Source organism: Bos indicus x Bos taurus, chromosome 17 (assembly GCF_003369695.1).
Source record: "Bos indicus x Bos taurus breed Angus x Brahman F1 hybrid chromosome 17, Bos_hybrid_MaternalHap_v2.0, whole genome shotgun sequence".
NCBI lineage: Eukaryota > Metazoa > Chordata > Mammalia > Artiodactyla > Bovidae > Bos > Bos indicus x Bos taurus.
The window spans coordinates 11,809,796-11,832,013 of NC_040092.1; the positions used below are offsets into that span (position 1 = coordinate 11,809,796).

At 55.7% G+C, this 22,218-nt stretch overlaps 1 protein-coding gene across 1 annotated transcript; it reads right to left on the minus strand.

Annotated features, from left to right (window-relative positions):
- Positions 1-6,877: 6,877 nt before the first annotated feature.
- On the minus strand, positions 6,878-16,601 carry LHX5 (LIM homeobox 5). The gene is made up of 5 exons (XM_027566680.1): positions 16,082-16,601; positions 13,842-14,065; positions 12,912-13,189; positions 12,046-12,211; positions 6,878-8,264 (listed from the first exon to the last, which is right to left on the minus strand). Exons 1-5 carry the CDS (start codon positions 16,252-16,254, stop codon positions 7,897-7,899), a joined length of 1,209 nt encoding a protein of 402 aa, XP_027422481.1. The 5' UTR covers positions 16,255-16,601; the 3' UTR covers positions 6,878-7,896.
- Positions 16,602-22,218: the final 5,617 nt, after the last annotated feature.

A 22,218-nucleotide genomic window follows, 5' to 3' on the forward strand; every position in this document is an offset into this window, starting at 1 on the left:
CAAAGTTCACCCATGTGTTAGCATGTACCAGCCCTTCATTCCTTTTTATGGCTGAATAATATTCCATATGGGCTTCCCAGGTGGCTCAGTGGTAAAGAAGCCACCTGACAATGCAGAAGACGTAGGAGACGCGGGTTCCATCCCTGGGTGGGGAAGATCCCCTGGAGAAGGAAATGGCAACCCACTCCAGCAGCCTTCCCTCGGAAATCCCATGGACAGAGGAGCCTGGCGGGCTACAGCCCATGGGGTTGCAAAGAGTTGGATGTGATTGAACACGGGCACATATAATTTATTTTTTTAAATTGTGTTGTCCTTGAAAGAGTTCCTCTGGAAATTTGTACTTGTTCCACAATTCTCAAAATATTTTTGGAAACCTTTGGAAAGTTCGTTTCTTTATTTTTTATTATCATTTTATTATTGGGAAACCCTTGTGATGACTAGACATTATATCATTTTTTTTCCTAGCCGTGCCTTGCATCATGTAGGATCTTCCCCAACCAGGGATCTAACCCATGCACACTGCATTGGAAGCACAGAGACTTAACCACTAGACTGCCAAGGCAGTCCCATGAAGGTAGACCTTATTGTGTCCTTTTTATAGATGGCAAAACTAAGGCTCAGAGAGTTTGAGTGGCTGGAATCAATCACACACACTTTCTGGTCTCAAGTTGCTAACAGCCTGGAGATGGGGACACAGACAAAACATGGGCTGAGAGGTTATAATGCAGGAAGCAGTGAACAGACTGCTCCAGGGGTTCCTGTGGGCGACACTGGTTTGACCAGCTGCTTCATTTTCACTGGGTATGAGTGTGGAAGTGGAGTCTTTGCTGCTTCTGAGCAAAGAGAATATACACCATCAGGTTTTCCTCCAGTGAAAAAGGGATCATGGAGAATCTGGTGATTCTAAGTGAACGCTTCAAAAAACTGAATGCGTGCCCCAGTCTCCTGGGGCTTGTGCCCTCTCTGGTTCTGAAGTTCTGGGGTGGGGCCTGAGATGCCGCATTTCCACCCAGCTCCCAGGTGCTGCTGCTGCTGCTGCTGGTCCACGGACCACACTTTGAGTAACAAGGGGCTAGAAGATGTGAATTCAGGTCCCAGCTCTGCCATAAACTCTTGATGGGAACTCAGGCTAGTCTCTTGCCATCTCTGAGCCTCAGTTTCTTTCCCTGCTCACTTGGGGGGTGGGGCATTGCCCTCATCTGGAACATTCTCTGAGGCATAAAAAACAAGTCATGGTGTCATTTCCTGCGCGCTTGCCTGAAAGCCATGGACACCTGCAGGGGTGAGAGATTTCCTCCCCAAAGTCCCCCTGGAGCCCATCAGCAGGTGCTGGGGTGGGTCCCCAGCCCTGGCATGCAATGCAGAAAGAGGAGGCCAGAGGCGGCGAGGCCCCAGAGAAGCCGCGGAAGAGGTTTCCGTTCATCACAGAAATGGCCCATTTGCAATGATCGGTTGCCCAGGTGTTAATAACGCTAATGGCATAGGAAGGGTAAACTCGGTCACTTGGCTGAACAGGAGAAATATGCAGAGAAGTGCTTGGGTTTCCATAAATCAGCCGGGTGCAGCGCGACAAGGGAGGCAGGACTTAAAATTCTGGTCAGGAGATGGGTATTCTCATAATCCGAGCTGGAGAGGTAATTTATTCTGTTTATATCTTTTTACTGCACGACAAGGCTTGGGAGCAGGAGCCCTCCACAGCCATTCTGCATTTTAAATATTAGTCCTAAGCACAGTGGGTCAGATCTCGTGCTCCGGCTCCGTGGGGTGTTCATTTCGGGGCTGGAGGACAGAAACGGGGGAGAACATGCATGCTAGGGGCTGGAATACATGTGGGTTCACTGTCCAGTGTTGGCCAGAATTACAGCCTTGGGGCAGTGAGGGAAACATGACGGTCCCCTTTTCCCAGAGCTGGAGGGCACAGCCAGGGGCTGGCTCACCTCCTTACCTGCTCAGCTCAGAGGGGTTTCCCCCCCCACCTCAGAGATCTTTTATTTTTAAATGATAATAAATACAGGCGATGAAGAGATAGAGGAGATGAACGGATACATTAATGCAGGAGGAAAGGGATGGGGAGGGAGGGAGAGAGAAAGAAACAAGGGCAAACATGGAGAAGCTGGAAGTCCTCTGTCTTTTGACCTTGGTAATTTTCATCGTGCCCTTTGCTCTTCTGGTTGATTTTGTTTAACCCGGCAAGGGGTTTTAAACGAAATCCAGTGAGGCTGCTACCAGTAGGAATTAGCATTCATTAGAGTCTTTCTTGAATCTCCTTTTAGAGCAGCTGGCGCGCATTCATTTGATTTCATTCATTCATTCATGTAGTTGCCAGACACAGAGTGAGATCTTACCTGCGCCAGGCAACCTCCTGGGTCCAGGAACAACGTAGGCTTCGAGAGCAGTTCTTAAGTCAAAACTCGGCTCTGCTACTGATGTCTGTGTGACCCCCAGCAGCTCATGTCACTTCTTGAGCCTCAGTCTCCTCATCTGTAGAATGGGGATAACAACACTCATCCTGAAAGGGGTGGAAGATCAAATTAGGCTCCAGATCAGTCTTTTTCAGGCAGATGTCCTGCATGTTTGGGAGACTTGGAAGCAACTGGGGAGCTTAACAAATGTGAAACACCTTGGGCACCACGCCAGAGAGCAGTTCCAGCCATGGGCTGGAGGACGGGGCAGGGAAATTTATTTTTAGGAAGCACAGTCCTCTGAGACAATGGTTGTGGGTGTCCAGGGACAAATGTCCCTCCCCAGCTCTCTTCCTTCTCCACCCAACCTTCCTTAGGAACCACCTCCCAAATTAAGTGCACACACGACCATGACTATGACACCTGCAGGGTCACTGCCAGGAGTGGGGTTGGGGTGGGATTTCTCCTCCCAGAGCCCCTGGGCCCTGAAGGCACTAGGGGAGCTGAAATGAGCTTATGGGAGTGCAGGTGGATTTGAGTTGATTTTGACAAGGATCTCCTTTTCTCTCCTGTCTTTCATCATTTAAGGAAGCTGGTGTGTATGTGTGTGTGTGTGTGTTGGCAGAGGATGGGAGTGAGGATTGAACCCAAGACTTAGACTTCCCAAACCTTGGCCACAGGATAAATTGCATCTCTCCAACGTGGATGAACCTCCGTCCATAGTTCATCAGGCACTCTATCTATCAGATCTAGTCCCATGGGGATGGATCAAGACCATCCCCATGGAAAAGAAATGCAAAAAAGCAAAATGGCTGTGTGGGGAGGCTGTGAAAAGAAGAGAAGCAAAAAGCAAAGGAGAAAAGGAAAGATATAAGCATCTGAATGCAGAGTTCCAAAGAATAGCAAGAAGAGATAAGAAAGCCTTCCTCAGCAATCAATGCAAAGAAATAGAGGAAAACAACAGAATGGGAAAGACTAGAGATCTCTTCAAGAAAATTAGAGATACCAAGGGAACATTTCATGCAAAGATAGGCTCTATGAAGGACAGAAATGGTATGGACCTAACAGAAGCAGAAGATATTAAGAAGAGGTGGCAAGAATACACAGAAGAACTGTACAAAAAGATCTTCATGACCAAGATAATCACGATGGTGTGATCACTCACCTAGAGCCAGACATCCTGGAATGTGAAGTCAAGTGGGCCTTAGAAAGCATACGAATAAAGCTAGTGGAGGTGACAGAATTCCAGCTGAGCTATTTCAAATCCTGAAAGATGATGCTGTGAAAGTGCTGCACTCAATATGTCAGCACATTTGGAAAACTCAGCAGTGGCCACAGGACTGGAAAAGGTCAGTTTTCATTCCAATCCCAAAGAAAGGCAATGCCAAAGAATGCTCAAACTACCACACAATTGCACTCATCTCACATGCTAGTAAAGTAATGCTCAAAATTCTCCAAGCCAGGCTTCAGCAATACGTGAACCGTGAACTTCCTGATGTTCAAGCTGGTTTTAGAAAAGGCAGAGGAACCAGAAATCAAATTGCCAACATCCGCTGGATCATGGAAAAAGCAAGAGAGTTCCCGAAAAACATCTATTTCTGCTTTATGGACTATGCCAAAGCCTTTGACTGTGTGGATCACAATAAACTGTGGAATATTCTGAAAGAGATGGGAATACCAGAGCACCTGACCTGACTCTTGAGAAACCTGTATGCAGGTCAGGAAGCAACAGTTCGAACTGGACATGAAACAACAGACTGGTTCCAAATAGGAAAAGGAGTACTTCAAGGCTGTATATTGTCACCCTGCTTATTTAACTTATATGCAGAGTACATCATGAGAAACGCTGGGCTGGAAGAAGCACAAGCTGGAGTCAAGATTGCCGGGAGAAATATCAATAACCTCAGATATGCAGATGACACCACCCTTATGGCAGAAAGTGAAGAGGAACTAAAAAGCCTCTTGATGAAAGTGAAAGAGGAGAGTGAAAAAGTTGGCTTAAAGCTCAACATTCAGAAAACTAAGCTCATGGCATCTGGGCCCATCACTTCATGCAAAATAGATGGGGAAACAGTGGAAACAGTGTCAGACTTTATTTTTTGGGGCTCCAAAATCACTGCAGATGGTGACTGCAGCCATGAAATTAAAAGACGCTTACTCCTTGCAAGGAAAGTTATGACCAACCTAGATAGCATATTCAAAAGCAGAGACATTACTTTGCCAACAAAGGTCCATCTAGTCAAGGCTATGGTTTTTCCAGTGGTCATGTATGGATGTGAGAGTTGGACTGTGAAGAAAGCTGAGTGCCGAAGAACTGATGCTTTTGAACTGTGGTGTTGGAGAAGACTCTTGAGAGTCCCTTGGACTGCAAGGAGATCCAACCAGTCCATTCTAAAGGAGATCAGTCCTCTGTGTTCTTTGGAAGGAGTGATGCTAAAGCTGAAACTCCAGTACTTTGGCCACCTCATGCGAAGAGTTGACTCATTGGAAAAGACTCTGATGCTGGGAGGGACTGGGGGCAGGAGAAGGGGACCACAGAGGATGAGATGGCTGGATGGCATCACCGACTTGATGGACATGTTTGAGTGAACTCCAGGAGTTGGTGATGGACAGGGAGGCCTGGTGTGCTGCAATTCATGGGGTCACAAAGAGTTGGACACAACTGAGTGACTGAACTGAACTGAACGTGGATGAAATGCCACTATGAGCCCATTTCATGGTAGGCATACTGAGGCTCAGAGAGGTGATACAGTGACCAGCCAGCCAGTCTCCCGGAGCCCAGGGCCCTTGTTCTGTTTTACCCTTATCCCACTCCTAGGTGACCTCTGCTCCCAACCCTCGTGACACACCAACACTCAGAGCTAGAGCCCATGGGGAATCAGCCTCAAGTCCTGATCATAGCCCCAGAGATCACATCCCCCCTGGACTCTGGTTTCTGGAGCCACTCTCTGAGATCTTAATGGGGCTACCCCAGGGTTATTCAAGAGTGGGCCTCTCCCGGAAGCCTGGTGCTCCCGGAGTTACGAGCATGCCAAGGGCAAGTCTACACTCTGTGTCTATGTGTGTGTGATCTCTAGTCTCAAAATGAAAAGGAAAAAAATAAAAAATCTGGAAAGAAACATATCAACTCGTTTACTTGAGATTCTGGGGGATTATCTTTTCTTTCTTCTGCTTATCTGCATTTTCTAGATTTTCCACCACGAGCAAGTAGCATTTGTCTGATAAATACAAATATGCTATAAGGAAAGAAAAGAAAAAGTCAGGTCATCTCGAATTATTCTTGTGATGTCCGCATGAAAGAAGGAGCGATGAGGAGGGCTCTTAACATGTGTCCATTCCGTGGTGGTTCACTCCCCACCAGCTCCCAGTCCCCCTCCTTTTCCTGCTGGTGCTAAAATGGGTAAGCCCCTCCCCACCCTAAGCTTGGGAGAAAAGACGTCCAAATGCAGGACCCTCTTCCATCTATTTTCTCTCATCTGTTTTTCTCATCCTACAGTGTTTGAGCTGCAAATGAATGAAGTCATAGAAAGGACTCCCTCTAGTCCCCACTTTTGAAAGTAGGAAAACTGAGGCAGAGAGAGGGAGGGACTTGTCTTTAGGGAGTAGCCTCAGACCCATTAAATCTCAAGAACTCCCTTCCACCATGCTGATCTACCGAAGGACCCAAGCAGGCACTGCGTTAAGAACTGCAGGACGAACAGCCTTGTTCTCCCTGCGGGCATTTCTGTCCTAACACAGTCTTGCAGCACTGGCCCTACCAGCCTGCTTTTGTTTTTTTTGTCCGCACCACTAGGCATGTGGGATCTTAGTTCTCTGACCAGGGATCGAACCTACGACCCCTGCAATGGAGATGTGGAGTCTTAACCACTGGACTGCCTGGCAAGTCCCAACCTACTTTTTGTTTGTTTGGTTTTACCCGGAGGAGTAATGAGTGAAGCTCGAATTGCCCTGGTGATAAACAAGTCACACACCCATTCAGTCATCAAATATTTTGAAGGCCTACTATGTGCCAGGCTGGCTTGTGTTAGATCAGGGTATTACATAAAACTGGGGGAGATACTATTGGTGCATCATATCTGTCAAAAAAAAAAAAAAAATGGCAGGCATCTTTCTTACCTGTTAGTTGCCAAAAGAACCCCTCCCATCACCCTGCTAGATGAGAGGTCTTTGCATCCATCAAGTCTGGTTTATGTCAGAAACAAGAACCAGAATAGTTCCATTAATTCAGAGTGACTGAAGACAGAGGCAAAAAGGAAAAAAAAAGAAAAAGAAAAAAGAAAACCACACAGCATGGAGGGAAAAAAGAATTTTTTATTAATCTTTCTTTTTTAAAAAGTTGATTTTTTTTGTGGGTTTTTTTTTTGCCTTTTTTTTTTTTAGGTAAACCTCTTTCTGGCTCCCCTCCCCCACTCTGCCCACCCTCCTCTTAAAAATATAAAAATGTCCAACCCCAGATAACTAGTGTACAATAAATAAACAGTAAACACAAAAACATACTTTATTTGTTTCTTCTTTATACAAAATAAGGAAACTAGAAGCGTTCAACTTCCAAAAAAGTATAATACTGTACATCCTGACCGCCCAGCCTCCAAGGACCTGGGCACGGAGGGTGGTCTGTGGGCCAGAGCCCAGAAATCTTGGCGCCTTGCCCAAGCGGGAGGGCAGGATGGGCAAGTGTTTGAATCTGGCCTGGACCCCCGGGCTCAAAGTAAATGTCAAAGGAAAGAAGAGGTGGGGGTCTGGCCCTGGGCTGGCCATGTCCGGACCGCTCCCATCTCTTCCTAGAAAAGCTGACCGTGATCATCGAGGTTGACCACCAGGGGGCGCGAACGCGCAGGTGGAGCTGTCTTCCAGTGACCCCCCCCCACCCCTACCCGCCCCCCATTCAAACATGTTTCTCACTCTCTCCATCTCTCTGCTGGCTCTCTCTCCATCTTCTAACTCATTCTGCTCCCTTTCCTCACTCCCTTCAATCTCTCTTTTTCTTATCTTTTTTTTTTTTTTTTGTAAGACGGGAAAGCAGAGTGAGAAATACGATTACAAAATGCCAGTCGGATTCCAGGGAGGGGGGAAAAAAGAAATCGTCTCCATCCCTTGGCGTCAGCCCTCTCTTGGTCCAAAGAGGTGGTGTGTCGGTTGGGGGAGAGGTCGGGGGAAGCCTAGAGCGTGCTTGAAATCTCTTGACCCTCCGGAGTTAACACTTTGGTCCCAAGAAATCGCTCGCAGCTGCCGGGAGACGCTGGCAGGGGGTTCCCGGAGAGGCCTCGGTGGGAGGATGGAGATGGGGGGCGGGGGGCGGTCCTCCTCCTTCGCGCCCAGCCGAGCAGCAGCTGCCGGTTGAGTTCGGACTCTCGAGAGAGCGAGCTGTGTCCACGTTGGGCATTTTGGTTTAGGGAGGCTGCGTCCGGGCTGAGGTTGGCGGGGTGGGGGCGGCGGGAGCCGGCCGGGCGGGTCCCCGGGGCCAAGCGCGGGGGAGCGGCCCGGCCCGGTGGCCTTACCATACGGCGGCCTCGTTGAGCTCAGGGTTGGGGTGCGACAGGGGTCCGCTGTAGCCGCTGGTGCCGCTCATGGGGAAGGGGGGGCTGGGGCCGCCGCTGAACACCTCGCCCGGCATGGGGTGCAGCGAGCCGGGCAGGCCTGGCTCCGGGCTCGGCGTGTCCGGGTGCGAGATCATGTCGGTGAACCTGGGGTTGTCGGCGGCGTGCGGGCCAGCGATCGGCGGCTCCAGTGCGCCCAGCGGCGTCGCGCCGGGCCCCGAGGCCGCCAGGAAGCTCGAATCGGCCGGGGACTGCGCCTGCGACGGCGGGCCGTGCGCAAAGAAGTCATAGTTGCCTCCGGGCGCGTAGTAGTCTCCTTGGTAGTCTGCGGAGGGGACAGGGCGGCAGAGGGGAGAGTGAGAGATGGGGAGGTCGCTGAAGAAGGACTCAAGGGGCCTGAGGGAGGAGATCCGGGGGAGGGGACCCAGGGAGACCAAGGGCAGAGAGGTGCAGATGCGGCTGGGGCTGGCGGGACAGGACGTTCATGGGGACCATGCGACACAGACTCGAGGTTAGAGAAAGACCCGTGGAGAGGCAGGCCAGAGGAGCGGAGGGCCAGACTCGGAGTTCGTGCTGGGGAGACAGACAACCAGTGAGACGCAAAGGCTACAGTCTCAGGAGCTGGGAGAGACTCAGGGACGATGAAGGACACACACCTTTCAACATCAGAGGTTCCCTGACACAGAGACGGAGAGGAGACAGAGGTCACGGGGGAAGCTCAAGAGACAGAGGATTCCAGACAGTGCCTTAGAGCTGGCGAGAGATACACAGAGAGCGCGAGGCACTGGACAACTGCCAAATAAAGAGACAGGGAGAGATCGGTAGGACCGCACGCAAGTAGACAGCCCAGACTCAGAGTCCGAGGGGAGGCAAGAAAAGAGACTCAGTCACTGAACCCAAGGCTGAGATAGACACCCGGGGTTATTCGAGTAAAACAGAGATAGTTCAGGAGCCGGAAAGGGAAAGCTGAGGCGGCTGTGTGTTTAGAGACGCAGAAAAAATCTGGGGAGAGACCCAGGAACAAGATGGAAGGTGGGGAGAGACAGAGGCGTCCAGAGACGCGCGAGATGAGTCAGACAGAGGGCCAGGGACACGGGGGCTGAGAGACCCAGGAGCTGAGAGACCCGGGCGAGGAGCAGGGCAGGGAGGCAGAGATTGCGGAAAGAGACCTGAAGGTGAAATGGTTGCGATCGGGCGGCGACCCAACCTGGGAGAAGCGCAGCCGGAGTGCAGTGGCGCTGGCGAGTTCGGCCCCGGCCGCCGAAACCTGGCCGCGGACCATGCCAGGCGGCCTCAGAGCCCTCTCCTTCCCTTCGCCGAGCCCCCATCGTCTATTCCGGTGAATGTGGGGCTTGCCGATCGGTTGCCCCGGCCTCACCTGGCCAGGAATGGAGAAAGCTCAGCCCCAGAGATTTGGGGAGGTGGGGGACGATAAGAGCACTCGCCGGGCCACGTCTAGAGATCCGTGCGCCTTGGGGTAAAAGCTGTGTCCTCCGGGGTGGGGTTGCCAGGACTCCCAAAGTTTTGGGGCATTGGGGACATTCAGCCCTTTTACTAATCTGGTGATAGCTCTTGGCTCTCTCGGCGGAAAAATGCACAAATTCGAATTTTGCCCACAAATTCGGGGAGCGCAGTGGCTCCAGATTACACTCCCGCCCATTCTCGACAAAGGGTTTCTAAGTCAATTCCGCGACCTCCTCCTAAAGCCCCCTTCCCTAAGCCCTTCCGAACAGAGGACAGAGCCTCTTTCCCTCCCCCTCGGGTCGCCCCATGAAAGAGTGGGGCGTGGGACCCCACGAAAGGAGCATCCTTGACAATAACCCGCTTTGGGCGGAGGGAAAACCAGCGCGTCCGGAAGCCGAGGTCTCTTCAGCAAACCCACGCCTCCTGTTTAGGGCCGGGGTGTGTCGCCGGGGCTACTGCTGGACTCCCCCTGTCGCCCTCTTCCCTCCCCAAACCCTCCTTGACATCAGTCCAAATGGGGAGTGTCTGGAGGCGGGATTGGAGACGGTTTAGGCAACAGCCAAAACGGTCGCCAATTATTTTTTAAAAACCACTCATTCCATTCTCCCCGTAAGTGAAGAGAAAGGTTGGAAGCGGCGAATTTGGGGCCCCTAAGGGACGGCGATGGGGGACGGCCACGGTCCGGAGCGAGCCGGCTAGCCAGCGAGGGCCTCGGCCCCCGCGCGGAGCGCGCCGCCTCCGCCCATATGGCGGCCGGGCCGGAGGTAATTGGAACAAACGCCGTCTGAAAAGGGCACAAAAGCCGCAGCTGGGGCTTTGTCCCCGCTCCCACGGGGAGCCGCCGGCCCCGCCGCCCGGCCCCTTTCTCGCCCGCTGCCGGCCGCCGCCACCGGGATCTCCCAGCGCGGATTAGGCGGGGCTGCCTCCCTGGGGCTGGGGGGTCTGCTGCCGTCCCCCCACCCATTCCGGGGAAAGAGGGGCCCCGCGTGTCCAGGCCCCACCCTATCCAGCAGACACGGGGGTAGAAGAGGCGGTCGGATTGGTGGGAGGCACGCTGGTCCTGGGGGAAACCTTGGTTAATTACCCAGGCGGGGAAAAATTCCGGACTGGTACCGCCCCGCCAACCTCCCTGCGCCGGGCGGAGATTTTGCGCGCAAGGAGGCAAAGATAGGTGGAGAGAGTCGGTGAGTAGACGCCCCAGGACAAGTCCACTAGGCCGACTCCCTTTGGCGTCTGTACCTGCCCTGCCATCTCAGTCTCTTCCCTAAAAGCACATCACCATTTTTCAGCCACAGTTTCTGAGGACCCTGGCCGGGCCAGAAGAGCTAACCTGCCAGGCCTGTGGATAAAACAAAGCTGGTAGAGGGTGCTCCTATTTTCCTTCCTGGATCTGCCTGGGCACCGGGATCCTGGCCCTCTCCATCCACACTGCCACTCAGCTGACTTCTCTAAAAGAAGTCACCTCTCACCAATCTGGGTTACTAGGGCCACCCCCTTCCCCCGACTGGGTGCAGCAGAGATCCCTCTCAGGCAAAGGCATTCCTGGGGGCTCCCCAAATTCAGAGGCTCAGCAGGAGGGATGCCTTCCTTGAGCCCACAAGTCTGGGATGCACAGTACGGGTGAGTCAGTCCAATAGTGTCCCCGGAGCAACTGGGTCTCAACAAAATACTAGGTGAGGGAGTCAGGAGAGGTCACCCAGGAGACTGAAGTGAACGCAGAGGGGAGAAGGGAGGACAGAAGAGAGAAGGAGAAAGGGAAGAGGTGACTAAGAAGAGAGTGGACCCAGGCCTGAGCCTGCTAACAGGAACAGAGGAATTCTCCTGGGCCATGCTGGGCTCCTTGCCTCCTGCAGCCTTAACAGAGAGTGGATAACTGGGTTGGCTCAATTCTTGCTTCCCCCCACCCCACCCCACCCCAAGTCCTGATGAACCCTGGTGTTCTTGCAGCTGGTGGGTGGGCCAGAGTCCTAGTCCAGCAAAACCTGCCCAACTGCCAGGCATCTGGGCTAAACGGTCCAGATGCTGTGTGCACGGTCCCCGAGGTCGGAAAAGGAGATGCTGTCTTGAAAGATAGCAAGGGGGTGACCCCAGGGGACCCCTGACCCCTCCATCCCTACTGTTGGTGCTGCCTTCCAGGGCCTGCTTTCCTGCTGGTGCCAAAATACGCCAGGCCAGCCTGTGGGCCAGGGCGGCAGAAGGTTGTGTTTCAGGCTGGGGTGGGTACACGCTGAGTGCTTGACCTGGAGAGTGTCAGAGTGTCTGTCAGTATACCCAGGGGGTGGGGTATACCTGTGTTGGTTGTGGGTGATCATGTGCCTAGACGTGGGTCTCCAAGGTCTCTGAACTCGTGTGCGTCCTGCGTGGGTGAGTGTGTCACTGCTTGTCTCACATGTTTATCTGTGGGTATCAAGGCATGGGTGAGTGAACGCTTGTGTCTGATTTTCTGTCCAGAAAGTATCTGAGCGTGGGTCTGCCCCTGTTGATTCGTGTCTCTTAAGGTGTGTTCATGATTGTGTATGTTTTTCGTGGGTAGAAAGGAGGAGGGGGTCCCCTGGGCACCCCAGATCGCAGGGATCCAGGCCTGCACTCTCAACCAGCACTGACCTAGGTGTGAGGCACCACGTCCAAGGCGGGGTGCTTACCTCCGTAGTAGGTATACGGAGTGGACCCCAACATCTCCGACTCGTCCAAGCGACCGCCCAGCGGACGCATGCGCCTCGGACTCCGGAAGAAGGCGTGTCTCCGGGCACCCAGGGCGCTCAGCTGTTTCATCCGGCGTTCTTTGGACCGTCGGTTCTGGAACCACACCTGGGATAGAGGAGGGGGCCGTGAGCTCTGACCTGGGTCCCCTTCTTTCCCTGCCCGGGCCGCCCCTGCTGGGTCCTAGCGCCTCCTTCGCACCAAGAATGCCGAGCCGGAGGGCCGGGCCGGATTAGACCAGAGGGGTGGAGGGGGGCCTCGGCGAACCAGCCAAGGGTGAAGGATTTTGCGGACCCGTGGGGCGACTCATAAAAAGCTGGGCTTCCTGGTCCTTGGCCCGTCCGCAGTGTGACGGCTTTATAAAGGCCTCCCGCCCAGCAAGGCGCTGGTCTCGGCCCCTCGCCTCCCCAAGCCGGGCTCTGGCCGTTTTTCTGTCTGCCCGCGCGTCGGGCGCCCGGAGGGAGCACGCGGAGAACAAACAGCGCCTCTTCCTCTGCTCAGAGGATAGGAGGAAGGGAAAGGTCCCCGTACTCCAGCGAGGCTTAAAATCTTCCTTGAAAGGGGTGAGGGGCGGGAATCAGTGAGGTGAAGTGACCCGCCCAAGATGGCACCGCTGGAAGACAGCAGGGCCAGGCTGGATCTTCCGGCTAGGAGTGTGACCAGCGGGCCCCGACCCCCGGCGCACCGCCTGCCCCTGCGCCGAACTCGGCGCGCTCTTAGCCAGGGAGGCTGGGTGCGAGGCTCCTCCGAGCTTCCCTGCTCGCGGACGCAGCGGCGCTGGGGAGGGGTGGCCCGGGTCGGGCCGCACCTGGATGACGCGCATGTTGAGGCCGGTCTCCTGCGCCAGCTGCTCGCGGATGTGGCGCGTGGGCTTGGGCGTGGCGGCGAAGGCGGCCTTGAGCGTCTCCAGCTGCTTGGCTTTGATGGTGGTGCGCGGGCCGCGCCGCTTGGTGCCCGAGTTCTGCTCCTCGTTCTCGTTGTTGGCCGTCTCCTTGTCCGACGACGTCGAGTTGTCAGTCTCCTTGGGATCGTCCTGGAGTGGATCCTGGAGGTCCGGGGACAAACTGCGGTCCGTACAGGACGACACTGCGGGCGGACGGAGCGGGAAGGGAACAGGACGTCAGCGGCAGCCCGAAACCTCTCTAGTCGGGTAGAGGGTTCTCGGCGGCCCGGGCCACCACCAACCGCGGCGGGTTTCCCACCCCAAACCTGTCGCAGCCCCTCCCTCAGGGGCCCGACGCCTGCCCACTCCCTCCAGGCGGGGCCGGGCCTTCCGAGGGGCCCTTCTCAAGCCCTCCCAGCACTTCCCAGCCAGCGCTTGAGAAAGGGGGAGGCGCGCTCTCGGGAGAGGGGACGCGAGGAGGGTCCTGACGCCCTCCTGGCCTGGGATCTTCTTTACCCACCTCTCCTTCCTGCAGACCCCCAATTACTATCCTCACTATGCAGCTAGAAACTAGCAGGAGCTGAAAAGACTCGGAAAGGGGAAACTGCGCGGCTCCAAATTGGAGGAGGAGGACCGCTTGTACAAGAATTGGAGGAGGGCAGGGGAAGAGCAGGCGCGGGAAGTATCCTAAGAGGCTGGCTGCCAACGCTGCCCCTCTTCACCAGCCCCCCCACGGCCCCTCCGTGTGCCTTGACCTCTGAGTGGAGAGCTCTGAACCCGGGCACCACCTCCAGGCAGGGGGCAAAGTGGGGAGGGCGCTGGGGCCTGGGCCGGGGAGGGACGAGGGCCTCCTACCCGAGTTGAGGCTGCCCTCCTTGAGGCTAGAGGAGCTCAGGTAGTCGTCCTTGCACACGAACTTGTTCTCGTCGATGACGTAGAGCTCCTCGCCCGTGGACAGCTGCTTGTTGCAGACCATGCAGGTGAAGCAGTTGAGGTGGAAGACTTTGCTGCGGGCCTTGCGAACCAGGTCGCTCGGTGAGATGCCTTGCGCACAGCCCGCACACTTGGTGCCAAAGCGCCTGCAGACGGACACGGCCTGTCACCTGAGGCCAGCCCAGTGTCCCATCCTCCCCAAGCCCTGACCTCCTCCTGTCCCGCCCTAGCTTCTGAGAAGCCTGCATTTCCATGTCTGTCAACGGGAGATCTCTGTTCTGTCCTGTCCTCCCTGGCCGGAAATGCCAGACAGGAGACAAAACACCCTGGACTGTGCCTCGGTGGTTGGGTTCATTTGAACTCTGCTGGGCTTCTGGCAATGGGTGCAGCCTTCAGCCGAGGAGAAAGCCCAGAGCACCCCAAGTCGTGCTCTTCCTCCTCCCCCACTCCTACCAGATCCTCCCTGGGATGCTCCAGGCAAACTCTGCTCTGGAGGTCAGGGAGGATTTTAAAGCCAGGCAGGCTGGGTTGGGACCACTTCTCGGCTTTGCCTTCTGGATCCTAAACAGTCTGCTAAGATCCAGGTGGGGTCAATCAGCCTGGCTGGTGGGTCCTAGCAATGGAGCACGGAGGGGGACCCTCTCCTGAGCTGAACCTAAGCAGGAAGGAGAGAGCCTCTACTGATTCCCAGCACTGTAGACTTTCCAGGCCCTGCTCTGGGCCCCACTGGAGCTGGTCAGGGGCCTGCGGGCTCTGGAAGGCAGGGACTGGGCCTCCAGGTCCCCAGATCCCAGGCCCTGGCAGGTAGGGGAGGAGGATATGTGATCAGAAAGCAGTCCTAAACCTGCATGGCCAGAACTCGGGATCTCTCCAATGCCTCCTTTTCTGTGTTCCCTGTCTAAATCCTCTTCTTTCTTCTAGGAGCGCTGGGAGTCGGCGGCCTCCCCTGAAATGGATGATGCAGACCAGCACAGGGAGGGGTGAGGAGAAGGGGGAGCAGTGAGGTGCCGGGGGAGAGAGGGCAAGGGCCCAGGACTCTGGGGCCCCACGTCTGCTCACACCCACGTCTCTAAACAGGGTGAATTTGGGTGACGTTGATGTAGTGAGGGCATTAGAAGCCATAAGTCACTTTTGGCCTTATCCGGCAGCATAATTGGCCATATGCACCTTATCAAAAATCATTAGGTGCTTTGCAAGCACCACCACATTAGGGGCCTTGGGCCTCTGGGGCCGGGGAGTTTACACGTGTAAAGGCGCGACTGACATTTTCTCCTATTCAAATTCCCCAGTGCCAGCCACCGGGGCGGTGAGCAGCCTTTCTGCACAGCGTTAATCATGCCCCCCTCTTCCCTCTGCGCCTGGAATTCGCACTCACAAAGCTGACTCTGGGCACCCGTGGGGAAGCGGGCCAGGCCCAGCGGCCAAAACCCCACAGCCTTCCAGGCCAACCCTCAACATTTCTCAGCTAGGAAACAGAGACTTAGAAAAGTGATCTCTGTGATCTGCCTGAGGGCCCGAGGGGGCAGCAAGGGTAGGCCCTGCAGGTCCTGATTCCAGCTTCATTTCGTTTGTACTTTCAACAGAAGAGAAAATGTTTAAGGAGTTTGAGGCCAGTGGGGGGTGGATGCGGATGGGGGGATTGAGGAGAAGATTGAGGAGACCTTTCTGGCTGAGCCCCCTCTGGGGCTGGGAAGTTTCTGTTTGTCCAGAAAGGCCCGGGGAACCCTACCTGCCCAGAGCCCAGCCTCTGGACAGCCCACACTCTGCCTGGTGGGTGAAGCCCTCAGCTGTCCCTAACTTCGCCAAAATCCTTAGTCTCTCAGAACCCGGCTGAAAGCTTCCACCCTGGGGTGGTGCCGGCTAGGAAGGGGCAGAGACGAGTGTGGAGCAAGTTAGTCAGGCTTCCTCTCCCTGCCCCACCGCCGATCCAAGCCGGCCTGGAAAAGCCAGCTAGAAGCAGCCAGCCGCGTTCTTCTCACTCCGCCTGGGTTCCGGCCCTTGCTGGACCGAGGACAGCAAGAGCTTGCTGGGTGAGCCGGCTCCCCACTGAAGCTGGTGAGACCGGGAGGGTGGGGTGGGTCTCTTCCGTTCCCCGGTGCCCCAACGGAGCGCGCGCGGGGCGGGCGCTTGGGCAGCAAGCAGGGGCAGCACGGGCCACTTACCTGAAGAAGTCATTTTTGCAGTAGAGCTTGCCCTCGCGTGAGAAGCACTTCTCCGAGAGGTTGGTCTTACACTCGCAGCACTGAACGCATTTGATATGCCACGCGCGGTCCAGCACGTTCAGCAGAAAGCGATCGAGGATGGGCCGCTCGCAGCCGGCACAGTGCACCATCATAGCCCTGCGCCCCGGCGGCTCGGGCCGCCTCGACCTCCCTTTGGGCCCCCGGCCCTCGGGCCCCCGGCCCCGCCGCTGTTCTTTGCCTCTCCTCTTGGCCGCCGCCGGGCGAGTCCGGTCCGAACCAAGACTCAGCCGGTCAAGTCCTCGGGTGATTCCTGGGCCTGGCGCTAGGCTGCCCGCGGTGGGGTGGGGACTGGTGGCGTTCACAGTCTCATGCCCCGGGCCGCGCGCCTCAATATATCTTGGGTGGCTGCTGGCCTCGGCTCTGCCGAGCGGCTTTCCCCGGTGGCGGAGGCGCCGGCACTTTCCCCCACTTTCAAGCGGTCCCGATCCTCATCTTTGTCTGGCCGCCGCCTAATTCGCGCATCCTTATTCAGATTTGGTGACGTGGCGAGGCACGTAGGGGGCCCAGCGGCCAATGGGCTCGCGGTGGCCATGGCAACCTCTTAAATTTATAGCATATCTAAATTGGCTACAGCGTTGCGGTCCGGACAGAGCAAAAAAAACAAGGCATCAGTATTGTTGAGTATTAGCTTGTACCTGGTTCGGAGGCAAAGTAAGTATTTACCTTCCAGTTTGGGGCTAGGGGCTGGGGGGCCGCGCGATCTGAGAACTGCCTCTGTCTTCTCTCGCCTGACACATATTTGGGGGGGCAGGGTTCCAAGGCCTAGTGGGGAGGTGGGGAACCTCTGCCCCCTTCTCCATCCACGGAACTTGCAGAAGTTGCTCAAGGCGAGGATCGCGCGCTCTGTCTGCCTCCTCTTCCCCAGCCCAGCCCGCCGTTTTGGACTCCCCCACCCGCGCGCCCCTAGGGTCAGCGCCCTGGAGCTTCGGCAGAGAGGTTCCCGGGACTCCCGGGAGGCGTCCCCGGTTTCCTTTGTCATACAAGGGGACTGGGGACGAGCTCGGCCTTTCTCATGGAAAGAGAGAGAGAAAGACCGAACAGGCCCAGGCCCAGGTTGGGGGGCATGTTCTCTGGCCCGCTCCGAGACCCTGCGCTGGCCACGGGACTCGGGGGCGATGTGGGAAGTAGGGTATCCAGGGCCCACCAGTCTTCCCGAAGCCAGCTCAGAAGTGGCGTTCACCGCGTCTCCGCTCTCCTCGCGGCACCTTCCGGATCCCGGGTCAGCCAGTCGGCGCCGCGGTGAGTGGGTAGCGCGGCCGAGGCGGCACGCTGGAAGATTGCGCGGGCGCTGTTTGCACGCGCTGGGCGTCCCGGCTGTGTGTGCAGGTTGGAGTCTTCATAGAACACAGGCCGTTCCACGGGGCTCCGAGCGTGTTGGGGGGAGGGTGTTCACAGGTGTATGTGGAGGAGGACTGTGACTCTGGTGGGGGAGGGAAAAAAACATGCCTCTTTCCCAAAGTGCCAACCCAGCCACTGAACTGGATGCTCTAAGTTAGGGAGGCCAGGCAAGCTAGGTGGGGGTTTTCCCTTCCCACTTCAGAAAAGAGGGCCGATGGGGTCTGCAGGGCTTGGGCCCACAAGCTGGGAACCAGATGAGTGTATAGTTGTGTGTGTGTGTGTGTGTGCACGCGCGCGTGCTCTTGCATGTGTACATGCCAAAGCTTAGGTGTGGATATGCGTTTGGGGGCATTTGTTGAGTTTGTTAATATACATTTGCTGTTTGAGAACCTTGTTTTTGCCTCTCTTTATATTACTCAGGAATCAATTATATGAATATATTTTGGCATGTGTATCTTTTGTGTTTGTACCTGTGCATAGCGCTGCTATTATCTGTGTATATTAGTGTGCGTGCTTTTGTTTGTGTTGGTTAGTGTGTACATATATATGTATATATGTGCATATTTGCAGCCATGTGAATGTGATAGTATTTGCTTATGTGCGTGTGCATCTGTGTAAGATTGCTTGTGTAGGTGTGTGCTAACATGGATGTGAGAGTGGACTTTGAAGAAGCTGAATCGTGTGCAGGTGAGTGTGCGTGTATGTGACTGAGCTGGGTTGGGCGCATTCGTGGTGTGGAATTTTGTGGATATGTGTTTGTGGGTCAGTCCTTGTGTGTGTAGTTCTGCAGATAGCAGTACTTTTGTTTATGTGACTCCTGTGGTGTCCCCCCCCGCCCAGGGAGGGGTATGTTTGTGTGTGTACTTTATTGCGCTTGCCTTTGTGGATTTGAAAGGGGGCAGGATTTGTGGATGCCTGACTTGGGGCAGTTGGTGGAAGCTCCGGGGTGTTCACTTTTCCTGGGTTTCTGTCCAGACCTCTAGCTTCCCCTCACAGGCCACAGTCTCTATGGGAAGTGATCTGGCTCCGCACAGGAATTGACAGGTGCTGGTCACTGAGGTGGGGTGCTGGCCCCCAAGCTGGACTTCTGAAGGGGAGTCCCCAAACTGGGCCACTTCTGCTGTTACTCTGTCCTCCAGCGTGCCGAGCCAGGAACAGGTGTGGCTGATTGGAGCTGGGACCAGCCAGGAACAAGGAGGCCGGATCTTGCTGGGTCTCTCAGGCCAGGCTGGGAGAGCTCCAGGAACCCCACATGAAATCACAGTTTCTGGCAGTGCCTGGCCCTGCCCTCCTGGGCTACGAGGGGTCATTGAGCTGAGACAGGGCAGGGACAGAGTGAAACAAGCACCGGAGAGAAAAGAGGCACTTGGGCTCCAAGTGGAGGCGAATCGCGATCCCTCCTTGGTCTTTGTCTCCCCCTCCCCTGAGTTCTCTTCACATCGTTTCCTTTCTGTCTCTCTCTCTTATGAGCCTCTGTTCTTTTTCGGTTTCCTTTTCCCTCTGTTCCCCCATCACTTTCTTTCTCGGTTTCTCTAGATTTTTATTTCCCTGGCTCTGGCTTGCTGCTGGCATTCCGATCTGGTATCCGACTCAAAGCTGCGATGAAAGATTCTCTTTGTGCACCCTGCAGATTTTGGGGTGTGTGTTTGGATCTCCCACACAGTAATTAAAAGCCCCTGTCTAGATGATATCTTTCCCCTTGCTCTGGACTAGGTGCGCTGAGCCGTCTCCCCCCATCCTGAGTGGGTACCTGAAAAGCCAAGTCTTTCCACCCCAGCTCTGCCCACCCTGCCAGCTGCTGGGTGCCTGTGTACCAGGCTCCAACTAGAATAAGTCCACCTGCCCTCACCTCCTTTATGTACTTAAATGCCAACGCACAGTCAGACCCCAGCCGCTAAGGTGCAACACCAGGGAGGTAGGAGGAACATGCCCCATCCCGCCGCCCTGGATGTGGTGAGTCACTCCAGGGATGGATGCCCGGTGGCTGAAGATAAAGCTTCACTTCCAGAAGCCCCAGCCTGGCCTTCTGCCTTCTGTAGCTGAGTTTACCCATCGTGTCCAGGTCACAGCCTCTTGGAATTACCCTGGGACCCTGAGCACAGCCCACACTCAGTCCAAAACCGCCTCACTCCAGCCCAGTGGCAGCGGCATCCTGCTTGGCCCTCCACCTTCCAGGGAGCACAGCTTCCGAAAAAAAAAAAAAAAAACACGCCAGCAGACCAACTATTAGACGAATTATCCCGCCCTAACAGCGCTAACAGATGGCGACCAGGCAGCGAAATCCCCTCCTATATGTAACTAATAAACTGCTTGTGTCTTAACAGGGTAATGCATGGAGACGCAATGTCACTTATACAAGATGTTGATGGAATTTACTATATAAAAATCTTCCTCCTAGAGTAAAGAGTATCAACATTACAACTCGACAGACGGCGGCGGGATAAGTAAAACAGACAAAAGACAAACAAGATAGTAATCTGTTTCCAATCACTTAAGCCCTGTAGAGTTAGTAATATGCGGTTTGCATATTCCCCCTTGAGTTCGGTAATTAATTACCGGCGAGGAGGCGCACATCCACCCGGGGTGGGCGTTTCGAGGTGCGCTGAGCTGGGATTGCGGGGAGGCGCCTTTCCCGACTTTTCCAGCCTAGGACATGGGGCAGCGGCCGGACTGGGGACTCTTCTGAGCGTTTGGAACCGACCTTCCCTCAGGTTGTAGAACACTTCCCTGCTCCTCACCGGAAACTCTCCATCCTGGGGAGATTCTGCAGCCAAGCAGAAACGGGGCTTTTCTGGCAACCAGAGCATCTCCCTTCGCTCATCTGAGGACAACCGCTTGCTTTGAATGGACTGAAGTGGCCTGCTTTCTCGGGGACCGCGCGCACTGGGGGAACCCGGGAAGGGCGTCCCTCGTCGTCTTCTCCCCGCGGTCTCTGGGGCGGCCCAGCCTGTCCTCTCCCGACTTCCATCATTACCGCCCCCCACCCAACACGCACACTCCACCCCCACCCCCCCACCCCGAGCCAGCGCGGCTTTAACATTAAACAAACGCAGCGAGCGCCTCAGAGCTGCGCTCTCGGCCGGGTCTGCGCGGCGGCGGCGTTACAAATTGTAAATTTAAATTGCTCGCCGGATTCATTACCTCCCCTCTTTGATTTCAGCCAGCCGTGAAAAATTATACTGGTGTACCACTGAGAAACTGTTTTGCCGCAAAGAGCCCGCGCCTAATCACTGGCTTTCTCCCTCCGACAAAAGTGTAATTATTTTGTTTGGGGTGTAAATATAGGCCGCGCTGCGCACACACACTCAGCGTCCCGCCGCGCCGCCGCTCACTGCCCGCCGCCGCGAGGAATCGGCCCCCGAGTAAGAGCGGGCGTGGAGGCTGGGCCCTGCCGCCCGGAGCCTGGAGAAGAGCGGCCGGTTTGGCGCTCCTCCGGGAAGACCCAGAGAGCCGAATCGGCAGGTCCAGTCGCCAGCCCCTGCCCTCTAGAGTTCGGGTTTGCCGGATGATCCCCGGAACATGTGCGCCCAGGCTGGCTTGGGTGGACGTCCACCGGGTGCTTGGAGTGGGTCAGGCACCCTGCCCGGATGCTTAGGCCTCGGCATCCGGGCAGGGATACAGAAGGGATGGTGGGAGGATGGGAGTGAGGTGGCCGGGGTTGAGCTTTCTAGGGTCCCCATGGGGGCGGCCAGCTGGGGGCAGCCCCAAGTCCAGGCTGGGAGAGTGTTGGGGTCTGGGCGTCCCCAAGAGGGCAGAGAATAGGCTGAACCCTGGAAAGCAGGGGTGACAAAGCCGGTGTGTCCCCTCGCTCTCCTCTGTGGACGGCTTGGTTTCCAGAACATCTCTGCGGGGGGCAGGGCCTTCCTGTCAGTTGAATCCTGCGCTGCTTAATTAACGGTCTCGTTAACTGGGCTGGCTCGACCTGGAACGTTTAATCAAAAAGGCAGGGAATTCCTCCCCTCCCTTCCTTCCTTCTTCCTTCCACTCCTCCATCTCTTTCTTCTTTCCTCTTCTTTCCTTCATCTATTTATTCACCAGTGATAAAACTTCTCCCCTCCTTAAACACCCTCTCCTAGCACTGGGGTGCGAGGCTGCTGAATCCCCAGTCCAAATAGTGAGTCCCCAGTCCAATATGTGGGGAGGGACCTGTGGGACGTGGGCAGTGGCAGGAGTTGGGGACCACTGTTGAGTCTGGTGGCCTTGGGACAGGACTGGAGCCAGAGACCCGTGGTCAGATTTCTGGGGGCAGGCTGGTGGAAGTGTGCTGAGGAGCCCTGCAAGCCACCACCTGGAGGGCATCTCTGGGAGGTTGGAGGGCAGTGGCTGATTGCACTTGGCCGATCCAGAAAATCCAGCTGCAAAGTGTGTGCATGCTGGCCAGCTTAGAGACCCAGCTGGTTGGGGCCAGGGTAGGGTGGAGCCTGGCGTCCTCGCTCTCTTTCCAGCCATCCATCCCCTCCTGGAATGCATCTCTCAGAGGCCCAGCCATCAGGCTACCCAGCCGGGCCTACTGGTTACAGCACCCTCTTTGGCGCCGGCTGCAGGGGGAGGGTGCAGACTGGAGCTAATCCCTGTGGGCCAGAGGGCAGCCTGGGGGACAGAAGGAATGGTGCAAGCCAGTCCTCCAACTTGTGGGAGCAGTGCTGACCCTTTGTTCAGAGAGGGAAAACCCCACGCTTTGTGCAAGGCTAGAGGCTGCTTCGCCGGGTTAGGCTCAA

Bases quoted from the DNA above. Each gene is read 5' to 3' on its own strand.
- LHX5 (XM_027566680.1), bottom strand. From the start codon at position 16,254: ATGATGGTGCACTGTGCCGGCTGCGAGCGGCCCATCCTCGATCGCTTT. The intron at 14,066-16,081 runs GTAAGTGGCCCG...GTCCGTCTGCAG, and splicing joins TGCAAAAATGACTTCTTCAG to GCGCTTTGGCACCAAGTGTG. The intron at 12,212-12,911 runs GTGCGGCCCGAC...CCTCTATCCCAG, and splicing joins TCAACATGCGCGTCATCCAG to GTGTGGTTCCAGAACCGACG.